Source organism: Eleginops maclovinus, chromosome 2 (assembly GCF_036324505.1).
Source record: "Eleginops maclovinus isolate JMC-PN-2008 ecotype Puerto Natales chromosome 2, JC_Emac_rtc_rv5, whole genome shotgun sequence".
Classification (NCBI taxonomy): Eukaryota; Metazoa; Chordata; class Actinopteri; order Perciformes; family Eleginopidae; genus Eleginops; species Eleginops maclovinus.
The window spans coordinates 23,442,394-23,468,075 of NC_086350.1; the positions used below are offsets into that span (position 1 = coordinate 23,442,394).

At 39.5% G+C, this 25,682-nt stretch overlaps 1 protein-coding gene across 1 annotated transcript; it reads right to left on the bottom strand.

Moving 5' to 3' along the window:
- Nucleotides 1–456: 456 nt before the first annotated feature.
- Nucleotides 457–23,614, bottom strand: slc7a5 (solute carrier family 7 member 5). Its single transcript, XM_063909490.1, has 10 exons — nucleotides 22,141–23,614; nucleotides 19,259–19,384; nucleotides 8,183–8,288; nucleotides 7,766–7,810; nucleotides 7,536–7,659; nucleotides 5,637–5,740; nucleotides 4,902–4,998; nucleotides 4,568–4,717; nucleotides 2,338–2,515; nucleotides 457–2,243 (listed from the first exon to the last, which is right to left on the bottom strand). Exons 1-10 carry the CDS (start codon nucleotides 22,736–22,738, stop codon nucleotides 2,188–2,190), a joined length of 1,584 nt encoding a protein of 527 aa, XP_063765560.1. The 5' UTR covers nucleotides 22,739–23,614; the 3' UTR covers nucleotides 457–2,187.
- Between the last annotated feature and the right edge of the window lie 2,068 nt (nucleotides 23,615–25,682).

Genomic DNA, 25,682 nt, shown 5'->3' on the forward strand with positions numbered 1-25,682 from the left:
ACTACTTTCATTTCACTTTTAAGCTGCTAAATACTACACCATGCTCCTTAGCTAGTAGCTAACTTTATCAGTATCATATATTGTGGTGGTCGGGTAGTCTTCAGCGTGTCTATCTCATCTTCTTTACCAAAAACAATGATATGAGCCACAGGCCTGAACTGAAAGAGTAAATAATGTGGGCCATGAAACCAAAACAGAGCTAAAAGAAGCTTAAACACTTAAGGGAACTATAGAGTTTGCTAATGCTTGTTTTTGTGGCTTTGACACAAAGGGATTTTTATTCTTTGTTGAAATTGAAAAAAAAAGTATTGAAACAGCTTTAACTATTATTGATAACAAACACTACTTTGTGTATGTTTAATAGTTATGCTGGTATTTTAACTTGTATATTGCCACATTTGAATTAGTTTTAAAGGGAGACAAGAAATATCGACCAAACACAACAGAACACAAGAGTTGGAAAAAAACCTCAAGATTTATTTGTAAAGCACTTTTCACAAAAATGCCCTTTAAACAAATAAGAGGGACTAAAAATAAATAAATACACTTTCTACAGTCCTATTTGGGTTAGTCTGTCCCATCCGCTCTGTGCGATGGCTGGAGTGTTAAAAAGGCTCTACTTCTAAAACATACACATTAACCCCTCCTGCATCCACCTCCACTGTCGTCACTACGGAAACAGCACCGCCACGGTAACAGGTCATTTTGGTCCATTGCCAGGAGGAGGGGTCGACGTTAATAATACAGCACTAACTTTTTTATTGTAACGGTCTCTGTGTGTGACAACATTTTTAAAAGAAACATATCCTTCCTCTTTTATCTCATTTCATTGACAGCAGCTTCGAGACGCCTGTCTGCTTATATTACCCCTTTGAACCTTATAGACCCCCACACTTACACAGACACTCACACATACAGCTCCATACAAATATAACAAGTGCCTGTTAGTCAGGAAGGAGCAAAACAAGAGAAACTGACTGAGCCCACAATGTAAAAAATCCCACACACACACACACACACACACACACACACACACACACACACACACACACACACACACACACACACACACACACACACACACACACACACACACACACACACACACACACACACACACACACACACACACACACACACACACACACACACACACACACACACACACACACACACACACACACACACACACACACACACACACACACACACACACACACACACACACACACAGTAAGCCGGGCTCAGAATGCTCAGATATTGATCCCATAAGTGAAAATGCTTTATGTCATAAGTCATGAAACCATTTCCCCAATACTGGTATTTGCGCCTGAGTCAATCTGACCCAGGAATCCTGTGAGGGGACATCAGTAGACTGCACATAGTTTGCTCAGGTTTACAGTGATGCTGTAAAGAAATATGTGATGAAAATGCTTTGAACAAAAACATAAAACTTCTATTTATAGTTCATCTTCTTTTCTCTGAAGGTTTTAGTTAATACAAGTCAGTATTTTTACTGTTAAAATGAGGAAAAAACCTCCTACAAGATCTTCAGTCAACTTCACTCTCTTCCTACAGCAGCATATGAAAGTAGAGTAGAGAGCAGGGCTAACACTCAACAGACATACACTTATAGTGACAAACATAAGCTTCATTAATATCAAACAAATTCATCTTCTACTTAAGAGCAAAAGTTGGCTTTAGGAGGTTATATGTGGAGTTTCTTAAGGATTAAAAAAAGGCCCTGCTTGTAACGGATTCAGATTTATACAGGTTTGCAGGTTAATACCACATCACGAGCTTCATGGCCACGTAAGGCACAACTTGCTAAAAACAGGTTTCTGATGAGGGTGATATCTTACATGAAACAAAAATAGTTAATTCATTGAAATGCATCGTACAAAAAATCAACGCATAAAAACCTACAAAGGAAAGTTAGTGACAAAAGATATCTGCACAAAAAAAAGTCAGCAACATAAGAAACAACAGAAAGAAAAAACGTTGAAGACCGCAAAGACACGGTAGCTTCAGACGCTCCTCTTCATCAGGTCCTTATCAGCACCCTGCAGACAGGGTGTGTGTATGAGTGTGAGAGGGAGAAATGCTGGGTTGAAAGGGGTCAACAGAGGTCATCAATTGTGATGTCAGAGCCCCGAGGTCCCTGTTGGTGCATCCGGAAAGGCTGCTTTAAGACGCCTGAGGAACCACCTCCATCATCTTCTGACACAAGGCTGTGGTCGAAACTGTGAAACACACAAAAATGAAGTCGGAAATGACCCACAAGTCACAGTTTTCACAGTGTTAAACGTTGACAGATGGGGAAGATGGTATACTCACAGATTCCATTCAGCATCCACTTGGGTTTGCTCTTCCACCACACGCCGATGAAGTAGACGGGAACTCCGGTTGCGATGATGCCGAAGCCGATCGCACACTCCACCGGAGTCTTCCAGAAGGAGACGATGATGAGGAAGAGACAGGCGAGCACGAAACTCACTGGCAGCAGAATATTCACCTGCAGGGAGAAGAGAAGGAGGATTTTAAACCACAGAGAAGTCTGACTTCTCCAATATAACAGAACTACAAGGCATTTGACTAAGAGACTAACAAAAACCGAACAGCAATGTCTTTTCCTGACATAATGTATTGGTTACTTACAATAACACACATACCTTGTTTAGAACATATTTAATTTCTACCCAACATCGGCCAATTGTATTAATACTCACTGTTTCAAAGAGCTTCTAGCTTCCTGCTTAAGGGATAGATACGTATGAGTATTGAGTATTTCACAACATTTTGAACTACTCCTTTTAAATCTACAAAGAGTCCATGGAGGACACAATAATTTAAGGAGAAATTATTGTGTCCTGTCCTGTTGGCAAAGGTTTATCTCTGCCTCAGCACAGTGTAGCGAGATATCACTGCTGCTTTAGACCCCAGCCAACAAAAACATTAAAGCCCCAACTGACTGACCCACGTCTCTTTACAAAAGCTTCTCAGAATGTGAACAATAAATGCATTTGAATATAAAGAGATGTGAAAACAGTGTAAATTTGTCAAAAAGGATGTATTGTAAGACCTTTACATTGACCTGGTATAGAGCCTCACAGCAGCAAGGGGCAAAACTATAAATGATTTGAAGTTCCCAAATTGGGATCAATAAAGTGCCTATCTACCTATGTGGCCACCTGATGACTGTAGGTCTAATATTAAGTACCGGTATCCCTTTTGCTTAATTTTTGGTCTCCACAAACTCCAGAGGGAATATTGGGCTCTTGAGCAGCTTAATGCTCCACTGCGTTCATCCGCAAATATCTATCCACTGCTACAGATGGCAGAAAAGTCTGCAATCGAAATGAAGCAGAAGAGTAAAGTCTCACGTCTTGGAGAGAGACGTTTTTTTACACTTTTTTTCACAAAAAAATCATGTGACCACTTTACTTATGTACATAACTTAACTGACCTAAACACACATTTTTACCCAAACCAAGTTGTTTTCGTTCCGCTAAAAGGTTGTTTTTTCAAGCTCACTAATGCTCTTGTAGCTAAATTGGGGCAAATCCCGGAACCATCTTCCAATAGGCTTTTAGAATAGCAGAGTAATGGCCACAAACACTCACTAATGAGCAGTATGTTCAGGTGACCGCATTCTTTGGGACTGAACATGAACTGCTGTGTCATGAATCCACTAGATTTATGATAAACAGATACTTTTAACCAAACACTTTTAAAAGATGGATTAGTAAATTTAATTGCGTGATTGTCTGGCATCTCGGCTCCCGATCTGTTGAACAGCAGGAATGTGACAGACAAAGAAAGGAGAAAGAAATAGAGAGGGAGAGTGAAAGGGAGTGATGGAGGTCAGCAGCGAGACAGTGCCGCCACTGTCCCGCCATACACACACATATCCGTGTTCCCCCCCTCGTGAGGCCTGAACTATTTCAAACCAATAGCGGGGTCGACACGCACGCCAATATAATAATCTATCCGTCTCTTTCACTTCACTGCCTCTGAAAACACACAGAGTCCTGCCAGGGGGCGGATGAGTAGAGTTAGGACAGCTATCATGCTCTGAAGGGAGACACACACACACACACACTTACATGTGAACAAAGTGCAACAATAGCACAATGGCATTCTGTGTTTTGGGGAGTCCTGCAGCAACTGGTCCAGTCAGGAGGCATGGTGCACTTCCACACACACACACACACACACACACACACACACACACACACACACACACACACACACACACACACACACACACACACACACACACACACACACACACACACACACACACACACACACACACACACACACACACACACACACACACACACACACACACACACACACACACACACACACACACACACACACACACACACACACACACACACACACACACACACACACACACACACACACAACACCAACTGACTTGCATCCAGCTTCTCTTCTGTGCTCTTTTCATTTGAACTATGCTGAATGGATCTTTTTTCTTCACCAAACGAAGAGCTGCGTTTTTTGTCTTATTCTTATTACATCAACTTTGGCTCACCTTGATTGGCCGCTCCAGCTCGGGCTTCTTATAACGGAGCCACATCATCCCAACGATCGCCATGGCGATGCAGAGCCAATTGAAGAAGCTGAAGAAGTTAATGACGGAGAAGATGTCGTTGGAGAAGGCGTACAGCAGCGTCATCAAGCACTGTAGAAACAACAGGAAAATATATAACATTAAATCGATATGTACACATTTCCCACAGAGGCATTACTGTATGCTTCATCACAGCGGTACATGTGTCTTGTGATGCCCTTCTGATTTAAAGACATTTGTTCTTATTATTTAACCCATGCTGTAAGATATTGGTGCGAAAAATAAGAGTACATACAGTGAATATAAGTGAGGGCAGCGGGGTCAGCAGGGTGGGGTGAATCATGGACAGCAGACTGGGCAGGTGACCCTCCCGGGAACCCACGAAGAATAACCTGAGAGGGAAGGAGAGGCATGCATACTGAGTAGGAAGAGCAGGTGTCCTCATTTGTGCGTGACTGCACAAAATGAGACATTTGATTGACAGTCGTCCTTTCGTGGCTTTTTCCAATGTGTGTGTAGGAAGCTAGAGACGGCTATCATAATGTCAGAAGTCAGTTAATCAACACACACGACATGCTACAAAGTCTGGTAACAAGATAGGGTAACAGCAGCTGAAACAATAAAAGTCGAATCTGCGTAAGGGCAGATTTGATCTGCAGCGATATAAAGTGAATGAAAAGCTATAGGGGATAGATGTCCTGTCAGTCTTTTGGTGGACGAGTGGCAGCAAGCCTACACTTAAACTGATATGTCCTTGGTTGGAAGGTTTTTTATTTCAATGCAACATAGTCACTACTATGACTTTTTAACATTACACATGTTTACTTTGACGCTGAATGTTAACCTTATTAGCATCACAATTAGGCTGTGATTTAGTGTTACCCTTAGATGTACATGTATTGACTGACTGGTTCATTGATGACTGAATATTTGTAATATTCTGTGTGTGTTTATGCAGGTGTGTTAACCTATTTCCCAAGCCTGGTTAGATAGTCTTATTGTATTCCTAAATTTTTTCCTTTGGTGTTACCTGGATGATGTGAAGAGAGAGCCGTTGACAGATCCAAAGCAAGACAGACCTACAAACACCGGGATGATCCAAGCCATGGGACCCAGGTGCTTGTTACCAAAATCCTGCAGGACACACACGCAAGTCAAGTAACACATTAGGAGATTAGCGCTTTCAAGTCTTTGCAACCCACTTTAAAGCATCTCACATATACAAGGTTACCCATATATACAGCTTTCACCCATTGACACTCATTCATACAGAGGCAGAGGCTGCCAGACAAAGTGCCAACCGCCAGGGAACATTCACACACATCAAAACACCATTTGCCATGCGGAAGCAATTTGGGCTCAAGTATCCTGCCCAAAGCACACATCAAGATATTGCCTGCATGGGTTGGCGATTGAACCACAAACTTTAAAAGAGTAAAATGTACCTCCTAATTATCAGCCACTTCAGAAAAATTAATCAGTAGATTATAACTAGCCTTTAAAATGAATTGAATCCATTCTATCCTATGGCATATATTGCTGTACTATACCATAATGTTATGTTATATTATAATTAGGGCAATCAGTCGATTAAAATATTTAATCGCACATTATTTACCTGTTCTAAATGTACCTTAAAAAGGATATTTTTGAAGTTTTTGTAGGTGGATAAATATGATTGCTTTATAATTAATCGTAAATTATGTTTATAATAAATAAACAATATTTATTATAAGTTATAATGCTATAATTATTATTAATTATAAATAATGTAGTTATATTTATTCAAGACAGTAAACATCATTGTTATTGCAACAATCTGCGACGAAGTTATGAATCTTGTTTAAAGTGGCGTCTCTCCAAGGCTCCTAAGATGGTCGTTTTGACTCTAGCAGCGCCTCATCCTCCACAGTGTTCACTGACCTACAGTCTGTAGCCACCATTTAGCTATTATGCTGTCCTCTGTGGGGTCTCTGAATCAGCGCTATGCTTGGTCAGCGAGTGGTATTTTAAACTCGGCGTACTCCGGGGGAAACTTAATTCACTTTGCAGCACGTACATATTACCTCGGTCTTTTCGAGAAATCCACCCGGCAGGGCTTTATAGCTCAACTTTCCATTCAAAAGTGACTTTTCCTTCTCCATTTGTAGTGTGTTTCTGCTGTGATCCACAATGTTACCATGGTTTCCTGATATTTTCTTAAACTACGGAGCGGGCCCAGGGTCACAGAACGCACACGCGTTAAAAAAAAAACTGTTCCGTTAAAAGGAAGGTGCGTTACCGCCGTTAATAACGCGTTTAACTGACAGCCGAGTTATAATATATTTATGAACGGAATACTGAACGGTAAAACATGCCCGTTTACTGTCACGAACTACGGTGGGCGAAACGTGAAAACATGGTACAACGGCCCAAAACATTTGGATTAGGAGAAATGCGCTGCACTTTAAAAACCAGTGTAAACATAACACAAATCTTCCCCAACTTGACACCACATGTGCAAAAAAAAAAAAGCTGCAGGACCACGAAAACACAGTTGGCCAACCATCACTGCCACTAGAAACCTACGTCAAATGTGACTTTTATAGGCTTACTTTAACAATGTGATTGCATGATTGCTTCTGATATCATTGAAGATCTGCTGTAAGCTAGCTAGCCAAGTCATTTAAAAAATACTGAAAAACAATTATGAAACAGACAGGTAGCATCTGTAGCGTTTTGCACGTGTCGGTCACCATATATTTGTCTCTATATGCTTTTATATGTTTTTCATTTCTTACACTTTTTATTCTTTACATTTTTATATACACATCTTATTTTTTATTTAATTGTTTGGTGTAATTAACACTTCTTATGCTGTCATGTTTACCGTTTTGATGCTGGAATCAATAACAGTTATTTAAATAACAGAAAGGACGCATGCACTCACCACAGCCACGGCCTCTGAGCTGAGCATCTCCTCAGGGGAGAGCGATGTGAAGTAGGCCAGGTTGGTCAGAACGTAAACTACGGTCACAATGGGCAGAGAGATGATGATGGCCCGGGGAAGATTTCTGAAGATGATAAGCAAACATTCTTAGTATAAACTCCAGGTTACTAATCACTGTTCTGCAAACAGGTCTGTATTTTAATCATACACTGATACTCATTAATACTCACTTGTAAGGCTCAATCATTTCCTCAGTGACAAAATTCAGGTAGTTCCTGTAAGCAGAGCAGGCAACATTTTGAGATGGGGTAAAACTAACATAATGCTTAGAGGTTTTGATGCGAAGTCATGTGACAATGATTTAATTTGTTTATAGCCTAACGTCAGCTTTTTACTTCAGGCTATTGTATTCACACCTCAACACTTGCTTTTTGTAGAGGTAGCCCTTGCGATGCTTACTTCTGGGTCGGCCTACAAAAATATGTCATCACTGCACCGCTCTAAGCAGGCTTTTAAAAAGTGGCATGAATAGTGTCTATTTCAAACCAATACTTGTCTGCAACACTGTACATGCAAGTATAAAACCAACCATAGAAAGAAGGCAGGACAGTTGCTTGCAACCTGATGACACAGGTAGTGTAACTCACCAGCCACCGTAAGCAAACAGACCGCTGTACAGGGCCAGGCCGATGCTGCCAAACTCATATTTGGACCCCTCAAAGGAATTTTCTGGTAGAAGACCGTCTGTGCCACCTGGAGAATGAAAGAGAAGGAGAATTAGTTTAAGATAAGAGGAACTTTTGAGCTTTGACCTGTATATAAAGAGATACATTAAACTATTTTTGTGATCGTGTTTTGATGATGGGCTTCAGCTTTTGCAGTGAACCTATGAGGTCACTCTCCACCTGTAGTGGACGTGGCAGCTGACAGAGGAAGTGTTTGATTTTGGGTTAAATGGCAGGAAAGGCCAGAGTTTTTTTACGCATACTTTGACTTTTAGTTGAATTTAACAACATCTCCGAGCATGATTTGTGTGCTCCATGTGTGTGACCTCTTCACCTGACATCAGGATGCTTCATAAAAATAAATTACAAGGACTTGCCAGTACATTCTGTCTGTCTGCATTATTGCTCTGCAGGCAGGTTTACCAACTAGAATCCCAAATATGGGCCGATAAATGAATGTTATCCAACACACACCAAATAGCCTTTGGAGGGGGGAAAACATTGAGCTTAAATCTGTCTCGGTATGTGGATCAGGAAGGACTGCAGAATGAAATGGAGTTAAGATAGGCTGAGACGCTCAATAAGGAGCCAGACTGTGGATGGACCTGAGGCAAACAATAGATCACAAACGAGACAAACAGAAGGGACCTTACAATAAATGTAATATAGCTAAAGCTTTTACCTAATGCAACTTATAAAAAGGCATCAACCATGAAGATACAAACTCAAAATAACAAGAATCCTGCAAGTACATCAGCTATCAATAAGCCCAATCATTTTCATTGCTACGTACATGTATATTTCTTTGAGGCTGCTCTAGATTCTGATTTCTATTTGTATTGATCACCAGTTTTTTTTATTGATGTATTTCTTACATTGCTTTTTGTTTGTATGCTTTATTTTGCATAATATTTTTCCACTACTCTGGAATTTTCTTTGACCCTTTTGTAGTATATGCCTGTTTTTTATTTATGTATTTCCTATTTGTTTGTATGCTTTATTTGCAAAGTCAAATGTTGTTGGGTCGGTTTATGCTCATATATTCACTAAAATAAAATTCACTAAAATAAATTACAGATTTATGGTGTAAAAACACAATAGAAATGTTAAAATACCATACTAAAACATGCTTTAACAGTTGTTTAGGGCTGGGAGAGCATTATTTTAGTTCATCAGCCTCTGTGAGGATTTGCAGTATTTTGGTCCCAGTCCCTCACATCGCCTCTAGTTTGAGGGGATCTGAGGTACATTCCTACTGGAGCTGCCCCCCCACCACAACAAGCTCCAACATTCTCAGACATAGCGACCGTTGCTAAACCAACACCCCGGGGTAGTGTTGGTACTGGGAGAGTTAGCTCTAAGCTGCTGTGTGGCTCTTCATGTGACTGAGTGCTGTCCTCACACAACATCCCAACATCTGCTCAGGGCTACTCTGCTTATGAGTATTGCATTGGTGATCAGTTTTCATGTTTGTTATTTTTAGGGACATTTAAAACAACTTCTATCTCTGTAAATGTCATTCTTATTTTGTTCCTCTCATTTTTAAATCACTTAAATCATACTTGTATATAGGGCTGCACATTTTGGAAAAAATAGCTGATTGTGGTTAGATTCACTTAAAGCGCAATTGTGATAAAGGATATTCGAAGAAGAAGAAGAAGAAGAAGAAGAAGAAGGATATTGTTTCCCTTTTTTTAACACAGATTTGGATGATGAATTAGTCGATATTGCAATCAATCAACATTTATTTATTTAGCCTAATATCACACATTTTACATTTGTCACCGTGGGCTTTACAGTTTGTACAGAATATGACTGCGACTTCCTCTGTCCTTGGACCCTAAAACTGGACAAGGAAAAACTTCCAAAGAAACCCCCCAGTTAATGGGGGAAATGGAAGAAACCTTGGGGGGGGGCAGTTTTGATACATTTTCGGAAAATGTATGCAGCCCTAATTCAATAGGCTTCCTTTTTTGCCAAATTAAGTGTTTTCTATTTCCACTTTGCTATTATTCTATTAGCTATTTGGTTGATGGTACTTTGTTAATTCAGAGCCAGGCTGTATGGCTATGTGAATATAAAGATGATGTTAAGGATGTCACCATGGCCTTATCCTGTGAAATTGTTTTAAATGTATTTGTCTGAAATAACAATTCAAACTTAAAAAAACAAAACATTTATATGGTTTTCTCCACAAAATAAATGATTCCCAGATGAATAGGTCAACTGTATTAATAAGAAACATCCCTTGTAACCAAGATGGCCGCACAACAATGACTAATCTTTTTGATGTCGTCAAATTATCGTTTTGTTTGTTTTTCCTACACCGCAGCTTTATCTGCACACTAAGATAAAATCAGATTATAATACACTTAAGGCCTTGGTTGCCCTTTCACTTTACACAACGATACACACACACAGATTCCAAACCTATAGCTCACCTCACTTCAGTGAAGCTTGATCTGGGATTTGAACCTAACCTTTTTCTCAATATGGTAAAACCGTAATTTTCGGACTCATTCCTTGATCATCCACTTTACTCTTCATTTATTGATGAGGACTATTAGAAATTGAGGCCGACCAACAATTCAATGTGATTTGTGGCAGCCTCACATTAACGGCTTCATTCCTTCTACTGCTGCCTACAGATCACTTTCCACCACAGTGGTCAGAAAACACTCAGATCAGCCGGTCACATGATAGCGGTGCCAGGCAGTGAAAGTGAGACACACACACGGGATGAAATATTTATGCTCCATTCAGAACACCCGCACTCAAAAAGGTGCCTTTACTACGAACACAGAGTGAATGAAATACAACCAGTCCCTTTTTCCAGCATATTTAAAGGAGTACTTCACCACAAAATTACCTTCTGTAAATCAATTACACACTCCGTGTTACCGTAACATCTTTAAAATAGCTTTGCATGCCTATAGATGAAAAAAACAGAGAAAATTCTTGATAATTTAAGTTAATAAAGGCTGTTTAAAAGCGGTTTGTAAGCAGACGTTTGTTATAGTTTCGTTGTTTTTTGTAGCTCCCATCAGTTCAATTCAGCTAGACTTTTTTCCATCATTTGATTTATTGTTTATCATAGAGCCATTTAGGGAAAAAACATTTTCTTCCAAAAATTCAAAGTTACTGAGTCATGAATATACAAATGGTAATTTTGTGGTTCAAATACTCCTTTAGATTAGGCCTGGTTTACTAAAAGGAATCAGAAAGATTCAGAAAAGTCAATTTGATTTAAAAAGACTGTGTTTGCTTTGGCCTAATTGTTTTTGTGATACCCTCCCCTTTTCACAGCATACCTTAAAGTTGTTAAAAATGTGGGAAAATGTATTGTCTTTCCAAGAATGTAATGAGAATATCAACACTAAAAAAAAAAACCTTAACTTTAGGGATTACAATGTTGTTTCTTGTGTCTTTTGACATACAAACAGAAATGTGGTCTACTGAAAAGATGTGTTGTTTTACCTGCCTAGTCTGTCCCATAACTTTGTGTAGCTCTTGAAGGAAGTTCACCCTGTCTCAGAATATTTACCAAGAGGTCAGTTCTGGAACCCTCCCACTGTACAAACACACCACAACGAGGCTGCGCTAGTGTGTGAACCAGCATTGCAAAACCACTTCAAGATATCAAACAGGAGTAAATCTTGAGGTCAGAAGTGTAACTCTCGGTGTGTGTTTTATTAAATAAACCATGGTAGTATTGATCAGATAAAGAAGTAAAAGGGCAATTTGTGGGCGAAGATCTCTGCAAAATGTAGCAGTTTGTAGATATTTCCTCCATGCATCACCCTTCCAACAAGTTTCATGAATATCGGGCAAGTAGTTTTCCCGTTATCTTGCTGGTAGACAAACAAAAAACATGATTCAAAAACATAACCTTGTTTGCCAAGGTAATACAAAGAAAATCCCTGCAACACAGATAGACTGTGACTGGGAGAAACTACGGTAAATTGGAGACAAGTTCAATAAGAGATCAGTGTCCGTTTGTGTTGCACTTAGAAACAGTGTGTCAGATTTACAGAGCGAGTGTTTGCTGCAGATAATCAGATTACTCTGTTCTCTAAACTGAGACTGCAGCAGATGGATTTATGGGCCACACAGATAGCTAGCTAGTTAGCTTCAGGCTAAGACAAACAGGTCGGTGTTGTCAGTTGGGTTTATCTTCACTAAACTCACATCACCATGACGCCAGATGTAAATGATTGTACCACCACAAAATTATTCAAAATAAGAGACGAAGTGATTGCTCAGTTTTACATAATTCATAAAAGGGTTTTCTTAAAGACTGTGGTACTAAATGTTTTAATAATATCTAGAACTTCACCTGAGCAATGGAAATGTTACTTAAAAGCAACCCAATTCAGTTAATGATATTTATAAATTAGTTCTGTAACATAAGCATTGATTGATTTCCACATCTTCAGGAACAGACATCTCCAAATGATTGATTTATTTCTGAAACTCAACCAACGAGTAAACTGTCTGTTTTATAACATTTCTATTGTATTAGTTGGCCGATTGAATGATAAATGTATACTCTTTTAGGCATTAGAGAATATGAACAGTTCATATCCATATAATCCTGGCCAAATCATTGAAATTCACAATATTACATTAAATGTTAGGCATTAGGATGATGCTTTGATCCAAAAAAACTTTTCTCTGCAATACCCAACACTAGATGAATACGTGAGCAATGTTTTGGGTTAGGTATCTACTCAAGGAAACTTTGAAATGTGACTGCAGAGAATGGGGATTAAAACACTGAACATCCAATTGTTAGACACGGTGAGCGATAACTGGGGATAATCCTCAAATAATACCTAAGAGTCTTTATAAAGCACCAAACCACACTGGAAGCACTGTTGCAATACTTTTGATCAAAGACCTAAATATCGCGACAACATGGTAGGGTTGATTATTGGTGCGTTCTAAAAACATATACACCAAGAAATCTTTGATAAAACAAACATCAGTAATATGGATACAAGATTAAGTGAATAAAGGCAAACAATAGAACAGTCTGGTAAAATAAGGAAATTACTGTATTTCACTTTAACGTAATGCAACTTCCAAGCCAGGAAAAGACTTATGGCGTACAATGATATCCATAATCTAAGAAGGTACCTAGACTCATATCACAGATATTTTGTTAAAATTGATAGGACCCTCTTTTTATATTTATTATAAACATCTTATGTAACTAAGGTCAACACAAATCACAAGGTCCCATTACATAAGTAAAAAAAAATAGCAAGTCTGTTCAAATCTATCAAGTTAGGGTATTCGTGATTATTTTAATAATTGAAACAAGTGTTTTTTTATGGTGACCCGTGATAACTTCTTAAAACAGACCTGTGAATCACTCAATCACCTCTACTCCAGCAGCCAACAGCAGCCAGAGAAGACGCCTCCCTGGTGAGTGTGTTGATATGGCCACACACCCAGTCTTTTTCTAAATCCAGACAATCTGAGGTGTTTCAGATAAGCAGTTATTAGAGGCTCTGTGATGAAACAGACTGGTGTTAAAGATTTAGAATTGCAATGATGCTATATATGTTAGCAAAGCTCCCTTTTTGAAATGGCGCCGTTAAGGACTAGAATTACAAATGAGTTGCATTAGTCTTTAGTCTCCAGCAACACACCCCAACCGTCTGAGATGAGCAGGGTTTGAATTACATTTATGTGGATTAAGATGAGTCAGAGAGTAAAAGGCGGATACAGCTCCTGCTTCTGATGGATAAATAATTACCAGAGGGAGGATTAGTTGGAGATGAATCGGTTTAAAGTTGATTTACTTGAATTGCAGTAAAGGAACATTTAAAATAGTATGAAAAGTTAGAGCTTATCTTCATGGGAAAATGATCAGCACGTGTGGGTTTTAGACATATCGGACCAAACAATGTATATGTAATTTGAATGTAATGTGTAATCAATTGCAGAATCCTTGAACAATTTCCAAACTTGGGATGAATAAAATATATAAATCATGTTATTTGATGGGACAATGCTCCACACATTAGTTACAGCAGGTCTCTCTCTCTCTCGCTCGCTCTCGCTCTCTCTCGCTCTCTCTCGCTCTCTCTCTCGCTCTCTCTCTCTCTCTCTCGCTCTCTCTCTCGCTCTCTCTCTCTCTCTCAACAATTATAGTCAGTGTTGAGCTCCTGTTTGCCCACCAGTCAGCTGATGAGAGATTGTAATCAAAATGTACATATTTTGTCTTTTAGCAATAATGCGTCCCGCTTGGTGACATAAGGAACATTTGAATGCAATGCCAGCAGCAGAGAAGACGCCGTTTCATATTTTAACAAAACAGAACAGTTCTAGGTGGGCAGATTTAACATTTAGAGAACTTCTAATGCTGCCAGGAATTAAATGATGGATTACAGAAAGCTGACCTACTTCTGAACATGCAGCAGTTAATTAACGTCCTGAAAACATATAGACACTGTACAGACAGTAAAACAGCCCTAACTTTAAAACAATACTGGTTTGCATTACCTCTGTTCTGTATAACTCACGTAAATTAATCATGCAATTATTTCCAAATTGTATTCAGTACTTAAATACTGTTTTTATAAGAAGGACATATTATGCTAATTAGCAGGTTTCGACATTTGTATTTTGTGCCTCTACTGCGACATGTTTCCATGCTTTAATGTTCAAAATGCTCTGTCTCTGTTAGTCTGCTCTGATTGGTTAGCTGTCATGCTCACATACAATGTGTTGGAGCACTAGCAAATAGTGGCACTAGTGTTACAGGGTGATGTCACTATGTAATGGAAGCAAACAAAGGAGTCCAATGGAGGCCTTTAAGGCAGGGGGGGTAGAGTGTGTGGGAGAGAAACTCTCTCTTGAGGGATTTTAGCCTTTTCAGACCATTTACATGCATACAAACCTTTATCACACCCTACAGGAAAAGTAACACCCCAAAAAGCATAACAGGGCCTCTTTCACCTTAAACACTCTGATGTTAAAGTGAGCGTGTCAGGAAAGCAGGTGATTATGAAGTGGAATCTCACAGCCCGGCTAGGGTTAATGTCAGATGGAAGGACAAAGGGTAAAAGGTCAAAGTGGAAGTCAGTGCTCCGGACACGAAACATCTGAGCTCCAGAATCCATCCTCAGTCCGCCGTGAACTTCCCCTCAGTCTGAACTCAGTGACTTCTCTCTTTCAACAACAAATGATTTTACTGTTGAACAAACAAAAATCTCCAGCTACTGATCTCCAACTCTGCACGTGTTTTGCATCTCATGCTGACTAATTTAGGCCCAACAAAGTGCCTGTACACTTCCCTTTTACAGCAGCTACACCCCAGCAGACAGGAAGAGAGGCAGATACAGGATCACAGGGCTTGCAACACACACACACACACACACACACACACACACACACACACACACACACACACACACACACACACACACACACACACACACACACACACACACACACACACACACACACACACACACACACACACACACACACACACACACACACACACACACACACACACACACACACACACACACACACACACACACACACACACACACACACACACACACACACACACACACACACACACACACACACACACACACACACAGCAGGGCATATAAGCTGGCAGGCACCTGGTATAAGTTTGTTTACTGTCTGGAAGGAAAGGTATAATGCTTTCTTTGTTGTTAAAGGGAAACATTAAAGGACAAATATATTTAGAGATGTTGCCCTACTGTGATTCCACAATGTGTCTTTTTTAAGATTAGTACACAGAAAAAAAACCAGATACATATTTAATTTTTTTATTAAGCTGGTCTATTTGTTTCTGAAAATGTATTTTAAATTCAGCAAAAGTTAACAAGAGATGAAGCCACATTTACATATTAAAACATAACATTTAAAAATATATATATTCTTTTCATGTAATGTATTAGTAAAAAAGGGTTTAAGCTATTTAAAATATTGCTTCGAAAAAGGTTTGGAATTTTATAAAAGAACATATCGTTAAAGGCTGCTTATACTCAGCAGCGGAACTCTCCACTGACCAGAACTTACATCCAGCGAAATGTTTGCTTTTATTCCTATTTTTGCATTATTATTGTTATTATTATTATTATTATTTATTTTTAAATATATTACCTACATTCTGATGGTTTCTATAGAGTTTTTTGTTCATTAACCCATATGAAAATATTTAGCATGATAACATGTCATTTGCAAATTTAAACATTACATTTTCAAAACTTTTAATACAGAAAATAAATGTCTTCATGCAAGTTATCAAATAATTTATCCTATTGACCTGTAGAGACCCCTGTTTCTGGACTCATTTGACTTCTTAGTCTTATTTGATAGTTGCACTGCTTTCTTCAAGAGTGCACAGTCTGATTTCTGAGCTCCCTCCTGTTGTTTTCGACTTTATATACTAGCTTAAGAAAACCTTCAATGGTCTGACGACTCAAAGTGAATGGGACGCGAGTCGTTGCTTGGTCAAACACACTGCTGGAGTGTTTGTGTGTCCAAAGGGTCTTGCAGCTAATAAGTAGATTTCCAGTAAAAAAGAGGCTGTGTTTGGTTGAAGAGCTATTGTCTGCTCTCTGTGCCGTCCTGCAGTCTTTGGCTACACTTCACAACATCCTGCGGCCTTAATGAGGGTTAGGCCCCGCTCCAAAGAGCCAAACACCGGCTACTCCACTCCCACTGATCCCCTGCTCACATCCAACAAAGACAACAGGCCCTGTTCAGATCACACTGCCGGAATTCGATCAGACAGTAAAAACAAGGGTTCAAATGGCTTTCAAAAATGTAATCATAGCGTTCTGCATTACTCTAAGGAAATGTATTAAAAAAATATTTGTCTTTTTGACTTCTGTGTCTTTTTCTTTGAGACTATTGCTTCCATAGTTAAATTAGCCTCATTAACAAATATGTCCTTTTTTGTGATTGATAAAAAAGAGGCCTTTCATTACAGTAACTAATTCCCCATCAGATTGTTAATTACTAAATCTATTGTGCTGTGTGTATTTTAAGTCAGCTGTCATTTTACTGCAACATGTGTCAAACAAACAACAACAGTGTGAAAATATTGAACAGTGTTATGAGACACAGACCTCCTCTATACGGATGTGCAAAGGATGTGTTTTCTTGTTGTTTTGTTTTAAATATGAACTGTTTTTCACCCCTTCATTATAAGATCTTTGAGCACAAAATCCTAAAAATACTTTTTCCAAAATGTCTTTACTTTGCTGTTCTATTACAGACTCATTGAGGAGACATTTGTTTATGATTAAAAATAAATATTTGATAGCATTAACTTTCCATTCATTCAATTAAATTGTTCAGTTGATGCTTTTATGAAGGCATGGAGAATTAAGATGAACAGAGACTGTGCGCTCACTTTTCATGCCAACTCATGGAGCAAATGAGAGGTAATTTTTCCCGCTCTGTGTACGTAAACTGTTAAATATGAACAATGCAATATTGCAAAGTTCGTCAAGTGTTTCATTCGGACTTCTCGGGTCTGTGTTCATTTTGCTCTTACGGCAGAGACCCCAGCGCTTCAGTAACCTCGGACAAAGTTTAGGAGTTATGAAAACTTTCTCCCAGCAAAGTGATGAAAAGTCTAAAAAAAACCTCTCTGATTCTTGTACTTCATTTACCGATCTGAGAACACCATACCATCCTGCAGCATGTGCTCCCCCCCGCAGCAACCTAACACAGAGCGGAGAAGGAGGGAGGAGACGCCTTCTGAATGACTTTAAAGTAACGCCCTGAATCATTGTTCTAATTCGTTTAAATATAAAATGTTGTGCCTAATAATAAAAAAAAGTCAGTCCAGTCAACGAACAAACGCAAACCCTGGCAACTGCCATCGGAATGTCCTCTTATTCGTGGTGTGCTGATAATGGTTAACATGTATGACTGGTGCATAGGTGCATCCCTATTATGCTGATTGCTATGATTGGTGACTGATTTATAATGTTGATAGTAAACAGAAATTAAGGTCATTAAGGAGAATAATTAGTATTTAGGTTCCATGCCAGTAGGACGTATCAATATATATTTTTATAAATGTTAACATTCTAAATCAGACCGTGAAATTGCTGAAAAAATATTAAAGGTCCCCTATTATGCAAAATGCACTTTTTGATGTGTTTTATACATAAATATGTGTCCCCTGTGTGTAGGTAGACTCACAAAGTGTCAGAAAATACAACCCTCTCTCTCTTGCTCCTTACCCACATCTCTAAATAAGGGGGGAACAAATGAGCTGATCCAGATTTGCTTCAGTTATGACATCATAACCGAAAAGTGGGCTGGCTTTACATTGTACTCCTGAAAACATCCCACCCACGTGACATGTCCCAACCCATCATCCGCAATATACAGTCTTGCGCAGCACCTCTGTGTGTCTGTGTGTTCAGCAGGATGTCTGCAGGAGGGACTTAGAGTTGTTGTTTATATAATACATATAATGTCTCTGTTCTAGTGTAAACACTAAGAAGTGTTTCAGAAATAATGCTGGATGTGGTTTGGAACATAATATGGGGTTTATTCACGGCAGCGTTTAGCTGAGTTTGTCCATTAGAAACTTCTCTCTTCAGAGAGAGATCATGCATGCGCTCCAAATGGGCGTGGCCAGCTTCAGCTCAAATTTAAAGCGACAATCACAGAATCAGCACTTCAGGAACAGGGCTGAAATAGAGGGGGATGAGGCACGCTACAATGGGGGATCTGTTTGGTATTTTGAGCAAACAGATCACCGACATGTTTTGTATAGATATTGCCCTACAATATATTGTTCAAATAAAGCATAAAAGGAGACCTTTAAATAAAATTGAATTTACCAAGAATAAAAACCTTTATAATACTAATCTTAGAGGTTGCTTATAGGTCACTTGTAGAGACATTTATGACCCTTGTATGGAACCAAGTGAATGTGTGTTTGTGTGAATGAAGGTGTGCGTGTTTGTGAAGCACCTCGTCCAATGTTGATGAAGCCGATGATGATGATCATGCCCAGGGCCAGGAGCTTGGCTGCTGCAAAGAAGTCCTGCACTCTGGTGGCCGCCTTCACACTGTAGCAGTTTATAAAAGTCAGCAGGACTGCAAGAGAGGGAAAAAGACAGCGAGTCAGAAATACCATGAACCACATGAAAGTTAAACTCAAAACCATACATGCTAATTTCAAACCATGGCGTCTGTGGAAAACTGTGCACTGTTTTTAAATCATGAACCTGTAGAACTATCTTTCCTTATTCTGATATAGAGTGGTGCAGTAATGAGTTAGCATTTTAGCACTTCCATGGTTCCTTCATTTCAAAGTCAATAGTTTTTTGAATGACTTTCTGGGGAAATGCCTGAAATTAGGTTGTTAACACACGCTTAAGAGATTTTCAAAAATATTTCACCCCACTAGTGAATGTCGGAAGCTTTAACGTGTCTTAGAAACAGCAGGTGCTAACAAGTGGCTAATTGACCCAATTTGATGTCATCTGCCGAACATTAGCAAACTTTAGCTTAGCCATGTTGACATTAAGTCAACTTCTGCGTCAGCCTTAAGAAAATGGGTCATCAATACAGCACCCTATTACAATAGCTTTTAAGAATGTTTCCCTGAACCCCTTCTTATTTTTGCCTCAAATATAAAGGAATGTAAGCCTCAGCATGCTCTCAAAGCATGTTGGGAGCTGGAGGAGAACTCTAAGATTTAGAATTATTGGCGGAATAAATTGCACCCCTTTCTTTTACCCACGCATGTACAGAGTTTGAACCACCCCCTCATGTGCACACACACTAACAAGGTTGCTTGAAGCAGCCCCATTTACTGGGCGCCATAAAAAATGATTAACTAAAGCAGCAGGTCCCTTCGAAGCTCCTGAATCAGGTCGGGGGCCACAACAGAAAGATGAGACAGAGCACAATGAGGCTCTGTGTTAAAAAGAGAGTGGGACAAAGTGGGAGCCTGAGTACGGTAAAGGGATGGACAAGCACTTATTTACATGCATACAGATTTACACAGGCATGCTCACACACCTCTGGCTATAGATATGTGTATATATATATATATACACACACACACATGTGCCTGTACATGTATGTACAAACATATGCATATGTGCAAGCAGACACACAGAAACATACAGATCTCAATTACACAGATTCCAACGGAAACAGGTCAAATGGAACAATAACTCTCACAAAAATAGACCTATGGAGCTGTACATGAATGTGTATGTGGAAAGATTTGGTGACCCTGACAACCCCACTGCCTACACTGCAGGCATGCACATGCACAACGAAGCGTGCAATCTTCGTGAACACACACACACACACTCAAAGATAATTGAGCCTCTCAGTCTACAGCTCTGTCATGTGGTCTTAGGCAGGATTTAGCCTGTAGTCAATCTGAAGATTAGGTACTAGGGTTACTAGCAGGCACCACATACACTAAGCCACATTTTTATATACATACACACACATTAATATACATACACGTCATGTGTGATCATGTATTCAGACAGAGATGCGGTGTCCGAAATAAAAGAAGGGGTGTTTGTTGTGTGGCGCCGACAGTAAAAGAAAAAACCTAAAATGTGTGCTAATAAATTTAAGCAACAAATAATCCAGAGTTAATCTTGTTAAGACTCCATCAAAACACGTTGAAAAAGACTGAAATGTACCGGCATTTTATGATGCTCACAACTGACAAAAAATACATTTACCTAAAACAGCAGAATTGTTTTGGTTTAATTGGCTACTTTGACTAAATTATAATAGTTTGTTTGTTATATTCAGTTATGTGTTGGCTTGTGATAGGCTATTTTATAAATACAACATCATTATTTCATTTTTTTATCTGTTTATATTAATGTATAGTTATCCTGAAATTTAAAGCAGAGGAAATTGTTATATATTAATTTAGGAGCCTAAAATGTGTGTCTCATCTCAAGGTAATTTATCAAATTACCCCATGGATATAATAAAAATTAAATAATTAATATGATTTCCCTCTTTGAATTTGAAGATTTTACCAATTAAACTCAACATATGTGCCCACCGAATTCACTTTTATCAATTGTTTCATATTATAACACATATTACTTCCACTTTTTGCTGTCATTTTAAGAAACATGTTGTAGTGGATTCTAAGACATAATTCACCATTGTCTGTGGTTAAATACAATCAATCACCTTAAGTGGCTTTTTTGTGTTGATTTAGTTTCACACAACACATTAGCAGTTTGAGAGTGTCCTTGTGTTACTATTAAAACACTCAAGAAATCAGTGTTGAAAACAACCATTTCACTTTTCTTTTTAACTTTTTAGCAGGTAAAAACTACAATATTATAGCTTGTAAAAAAGAGGTATTTGTCTCACATTTTCTCACAACGTATACAGTTTTGTAATTTTAGTAGGCCTATCTCAGTTTTTAAAGTTTTAAAAGCGATGCATAAAATAATTATAATAAAACGATAAAATAGAATATCACTTATTATGAATAACTAACTGAGAATACTACAACAATACCATACATTTGATTAAATCAACAATTATCTATTGTTGTGAGCTGATGTAATAACGCCGCCTTTTTACCACTGTTGGCCTTCCATACATGGGCATTGTATGGGCACGTATGTGTTCATGTGTGGCACTGGCATCACACGTGGACCGTGACATATCGCAATGATGCTGCTGATGTAAACTATGTGAGAGTTGTAGCAGTAGGCTATTAAATATGTCTGTAACATGGTCGCAAAAATGAAACACAGTAGCCTAAGAGTCATCTGCATTCTGGCACTGACATCAAACTACATCACGTAACGTTGCCTCATCCAGTGCATTCTGGCTTGGATACTCACGGATGCAGAGGCAGGCCACCAGCTTGGCCCCGTCCTCCGGCACCGGGCAATCGGGGAACAGAGGCTTCAGCAGGTAGGTGGCGAAAACGTAGGCAACGATGTACTGCGAGGACGGCCGGATGATGAGCAACTCGATCCAGAGTTTGAGGAAAGCCGGCAGGGAACCGTACACCTCCAGGATGTAGGCATAGTCCCCTCCGGACTTACTGATGGTGGTCCCCAGCTCCGCGTAGCAGAGTGCTCCGATGGTGGAGAACACCCCGCAAACCGCCCAGACGACCAGGGACAGCCCCACCGAGCCGGCCTCCTTCACCACGCCGGTCGGGGTGACGAAGATGCCTGAACCTATGATGGTGCCCACGATGAGAGCCACACCGTTCAAAAGGGTGATGGTCCTCTTCAGGGCGACCCCTTCCTCCCCTCCCTCTCCTCCCTCTCCTCCGGCATTGTGGTTAGGGCTGCTAGGCTCACTTCCCGGTGCTCCTCCCCGGTTCGAATCTCCCGTCTCCCCGCCCGGAGATAGCATCCTTTCCGTAACCTGCTTGTCCTCCTCCCTGTCCGCCGAGGAGTTCGAGTTTCTCTTTTTTAACCCCGACATCTTCAGCTAGGTTTACTCTTTCTTGTTCCTCACTTGGGGTACACAGTGCTTCCCGCTTTCCCGACACTCGGTGTGTCGCAGGTCTCTTCTTCCTCTCTCCTTAACTCGGGTGTGCGGTGTGATGCCGACCGGGCTCAACCACGAGGAGTCCGCCGTGTGTCTGCTGGTCTGACTCAGTGCAGCGTGCTTTCACTCTACGATGTGTGGTTACAAAGACACGATGGAAATCCTCAGTCTAGGCCAGCCCCTGCTTTAATTCGGCGTCTCCTCCTCATCGAAGCCCTCATTACTTCTGTGCTTTACCCCCCTCCTGCAGCCGAAAGCGGTACTACCCCTCTCTATACAACAAATCCCACAACTCCTTTCTGATGTGGATTTGAGGTACCAGTTTACCGCCTGTTAAGTATACTTTGGTGGTATCTCTACATAAAACAACAAGGAAGCACCACCAATAACACAGTAGCAAGATTCACTAAACACTTTGGGTTCATTTCAGTTGTTCCTGTCAGACAGCCAAACCAGCTGGACTGGTTTCCTGATATCAGGCTCTCTGAGGAAGAGAGACATACAGATCTGGCCCAATCCCCCTTCAGCAAGTATTTTATTTGCTTTCTTATATTCAATCTTGGTTGAATATACAAATGTTGAATGTGGGATACCACTTTTTATTTATTGTTTATTTTTTAAATACGTTTTTGCTCAATGTGTTGGCATATTAGAGTAATTGTTTTTTTACAGGAAGATTATATACCATATATCAGCCCAGTTAATTTACATTAGACCATTTTTTGTATTACAGATTTTCTAACATTTTACATTTAAATATGCTTCTATACATTATCAAATGCAAGATTTTGAAGGAGAAATATACAATCGTATAAAGATAGACTTCCTGTAAAACTGTGCTGCAGGGTTTTATAGGCTATAAACGGTGTGATCATGTTGATAAAGAAAAGCTGTTTAAAGAAATATGATACATGGTGAACCAGCTCAGTTTGTATGTGAAACGGATCCCAGACATTTAAAACACACTCATCTTTGCTGGTAAATCAATGAAGCCCAACCAACTACACTCGTTAGATGCTCTGTAGTGATTATACATCAGAGAAGAAAGCCTCTGTGACAGGAGCGGTAGAATAAAAAGGGCGAGGCTTTGCGTGTGAGGTTAGAGCGTGGGCTTGCATAGTGTCAGAGTTTTAGATGTTACACGTGGTGATGATGCAAGTCAGTGCTCTTGAACATTTTAAAGTGACAGACACACAAACTACACATGCAGCCGCTTTACAACTCTGACTCAAACTATGAAGGTGGATATGGTGCAAAATACGAAAGCTTGTCAAACCTGATGTGAGAACATGCAGAAAAAAATTCTGAGCTTGTGTGCATACATTTACACTTGTATAACATATCCACGTATCTGTGAACAACATTTGAAGTCACAGAAGAAAAAAAAGTTTTGTAGCTTGTAGGAAAAAATGAACTTAGTGATGAAATTTCCACTCGCAGATGACTGATTTGAGAGGTTGTAATAACCAAGTTGCAGTTGTAATGGAAAATATTTTGAAAAAGAATATATTTTTCTGCAGTTTTCAAGTGTCACGTTCATTTTTCTCCCTACAAGCTGTACAAGTTGTATTTTATACAAGTGTAAATGTATGCACACAAACTCATATTTTTTTCTGCAAGTTCTCACATTGTACTCTACAGGTGCTCACATTAGGTTTCACAAGCTCTCGCATTTTGCACCATAACTACCTTCATAGAAACCATTTTGATGGCAGTCTAACACACAAACACACCCTGTGCCACATTGTGGTTGAAGTACTTTTGTTTCCTTCCTGTCACAAAAAGAACAAACATAGTCTTATGAAGACCTTTTTTACCAATGTGATGAAAACAAAAATCCTTATTAGTCATTGTAATGTCAACTTTCTCCAAATAATGACTGACTCTTGCAGCATAATGAAAATGTTATTAAGATAATTACTAATTATCTCTTATGTTTGAGCAACTAACTCGTTATTTTTGATACAAACTAAGTATTATGAAATACTAACTAATTTATTGTTAAAAGGGCCCTATTCTGCTCATTTTCAGGTTCATATTTGTATTGTGTGTTTCTACTGTGACATGTTTCCATGCTTTAATGTTCAAAAGCTCTTTATTTTTCTCAAACTTCCCGGGCTGCAGCTTTTTTTTTAAGTCGACAGCTTAGAGGTGTCCCGCCCCAAGCCTATCATGTACAATGTGTTGGAGCTCTAGCCAATAGAAGCGCACGTGTTACATAGTGATGTCATTATGTTACAGAAGTAGATAAAGGAGTCCGGTTGAAGGGGACTGTGTCGGAAAGAAACTCCTTCTCGGGGTAACTTTGGGATTTTAGCCTTTGCCGACCATTTACATGTACAAAACCTACAGTGGGGCAAAAAAGTATTTAGTCAGCCACCAATTGTGCAAGTTCTCCCATTTAAAAAGATGAGAGAGGCCTGTAATTTTTATCATAGGTATACCTCAACTATGAGAGACAGAATGGGGGAAACAATCCAGGAAATCACATTGTAGGATTTTTAAAGAATTTATTTTCAAATTATTGTGGAAAATAAGTATTTGGTCAATAACAAAAGTTCATCTCAATACTTTGTTATATACCCTTTGTTGGCAATGACAGAGGTCAAATGTTTTCTGTAAGCCTTCACAAGGTTTTCCCACACTGTTGCTGGTATTTTGGCCCATTCCTCCATGCAGATCTTCTCTAAAGCAGTGATGTTTTGGGGCTGTCGCTGGGCAACACGGACTTTCAACTCCCTCCAAAGATTTTCTATGGGGTTGAGATCTGGAGACTGGCTAGGCCACTCCAGGACCTTGAAATGCTTCTTACGAAGCCACTCCTTCGTTGCCCTGGCGGTGTGTTTGGGATCATTGTCATGCTGAAAGACCCAGCCAC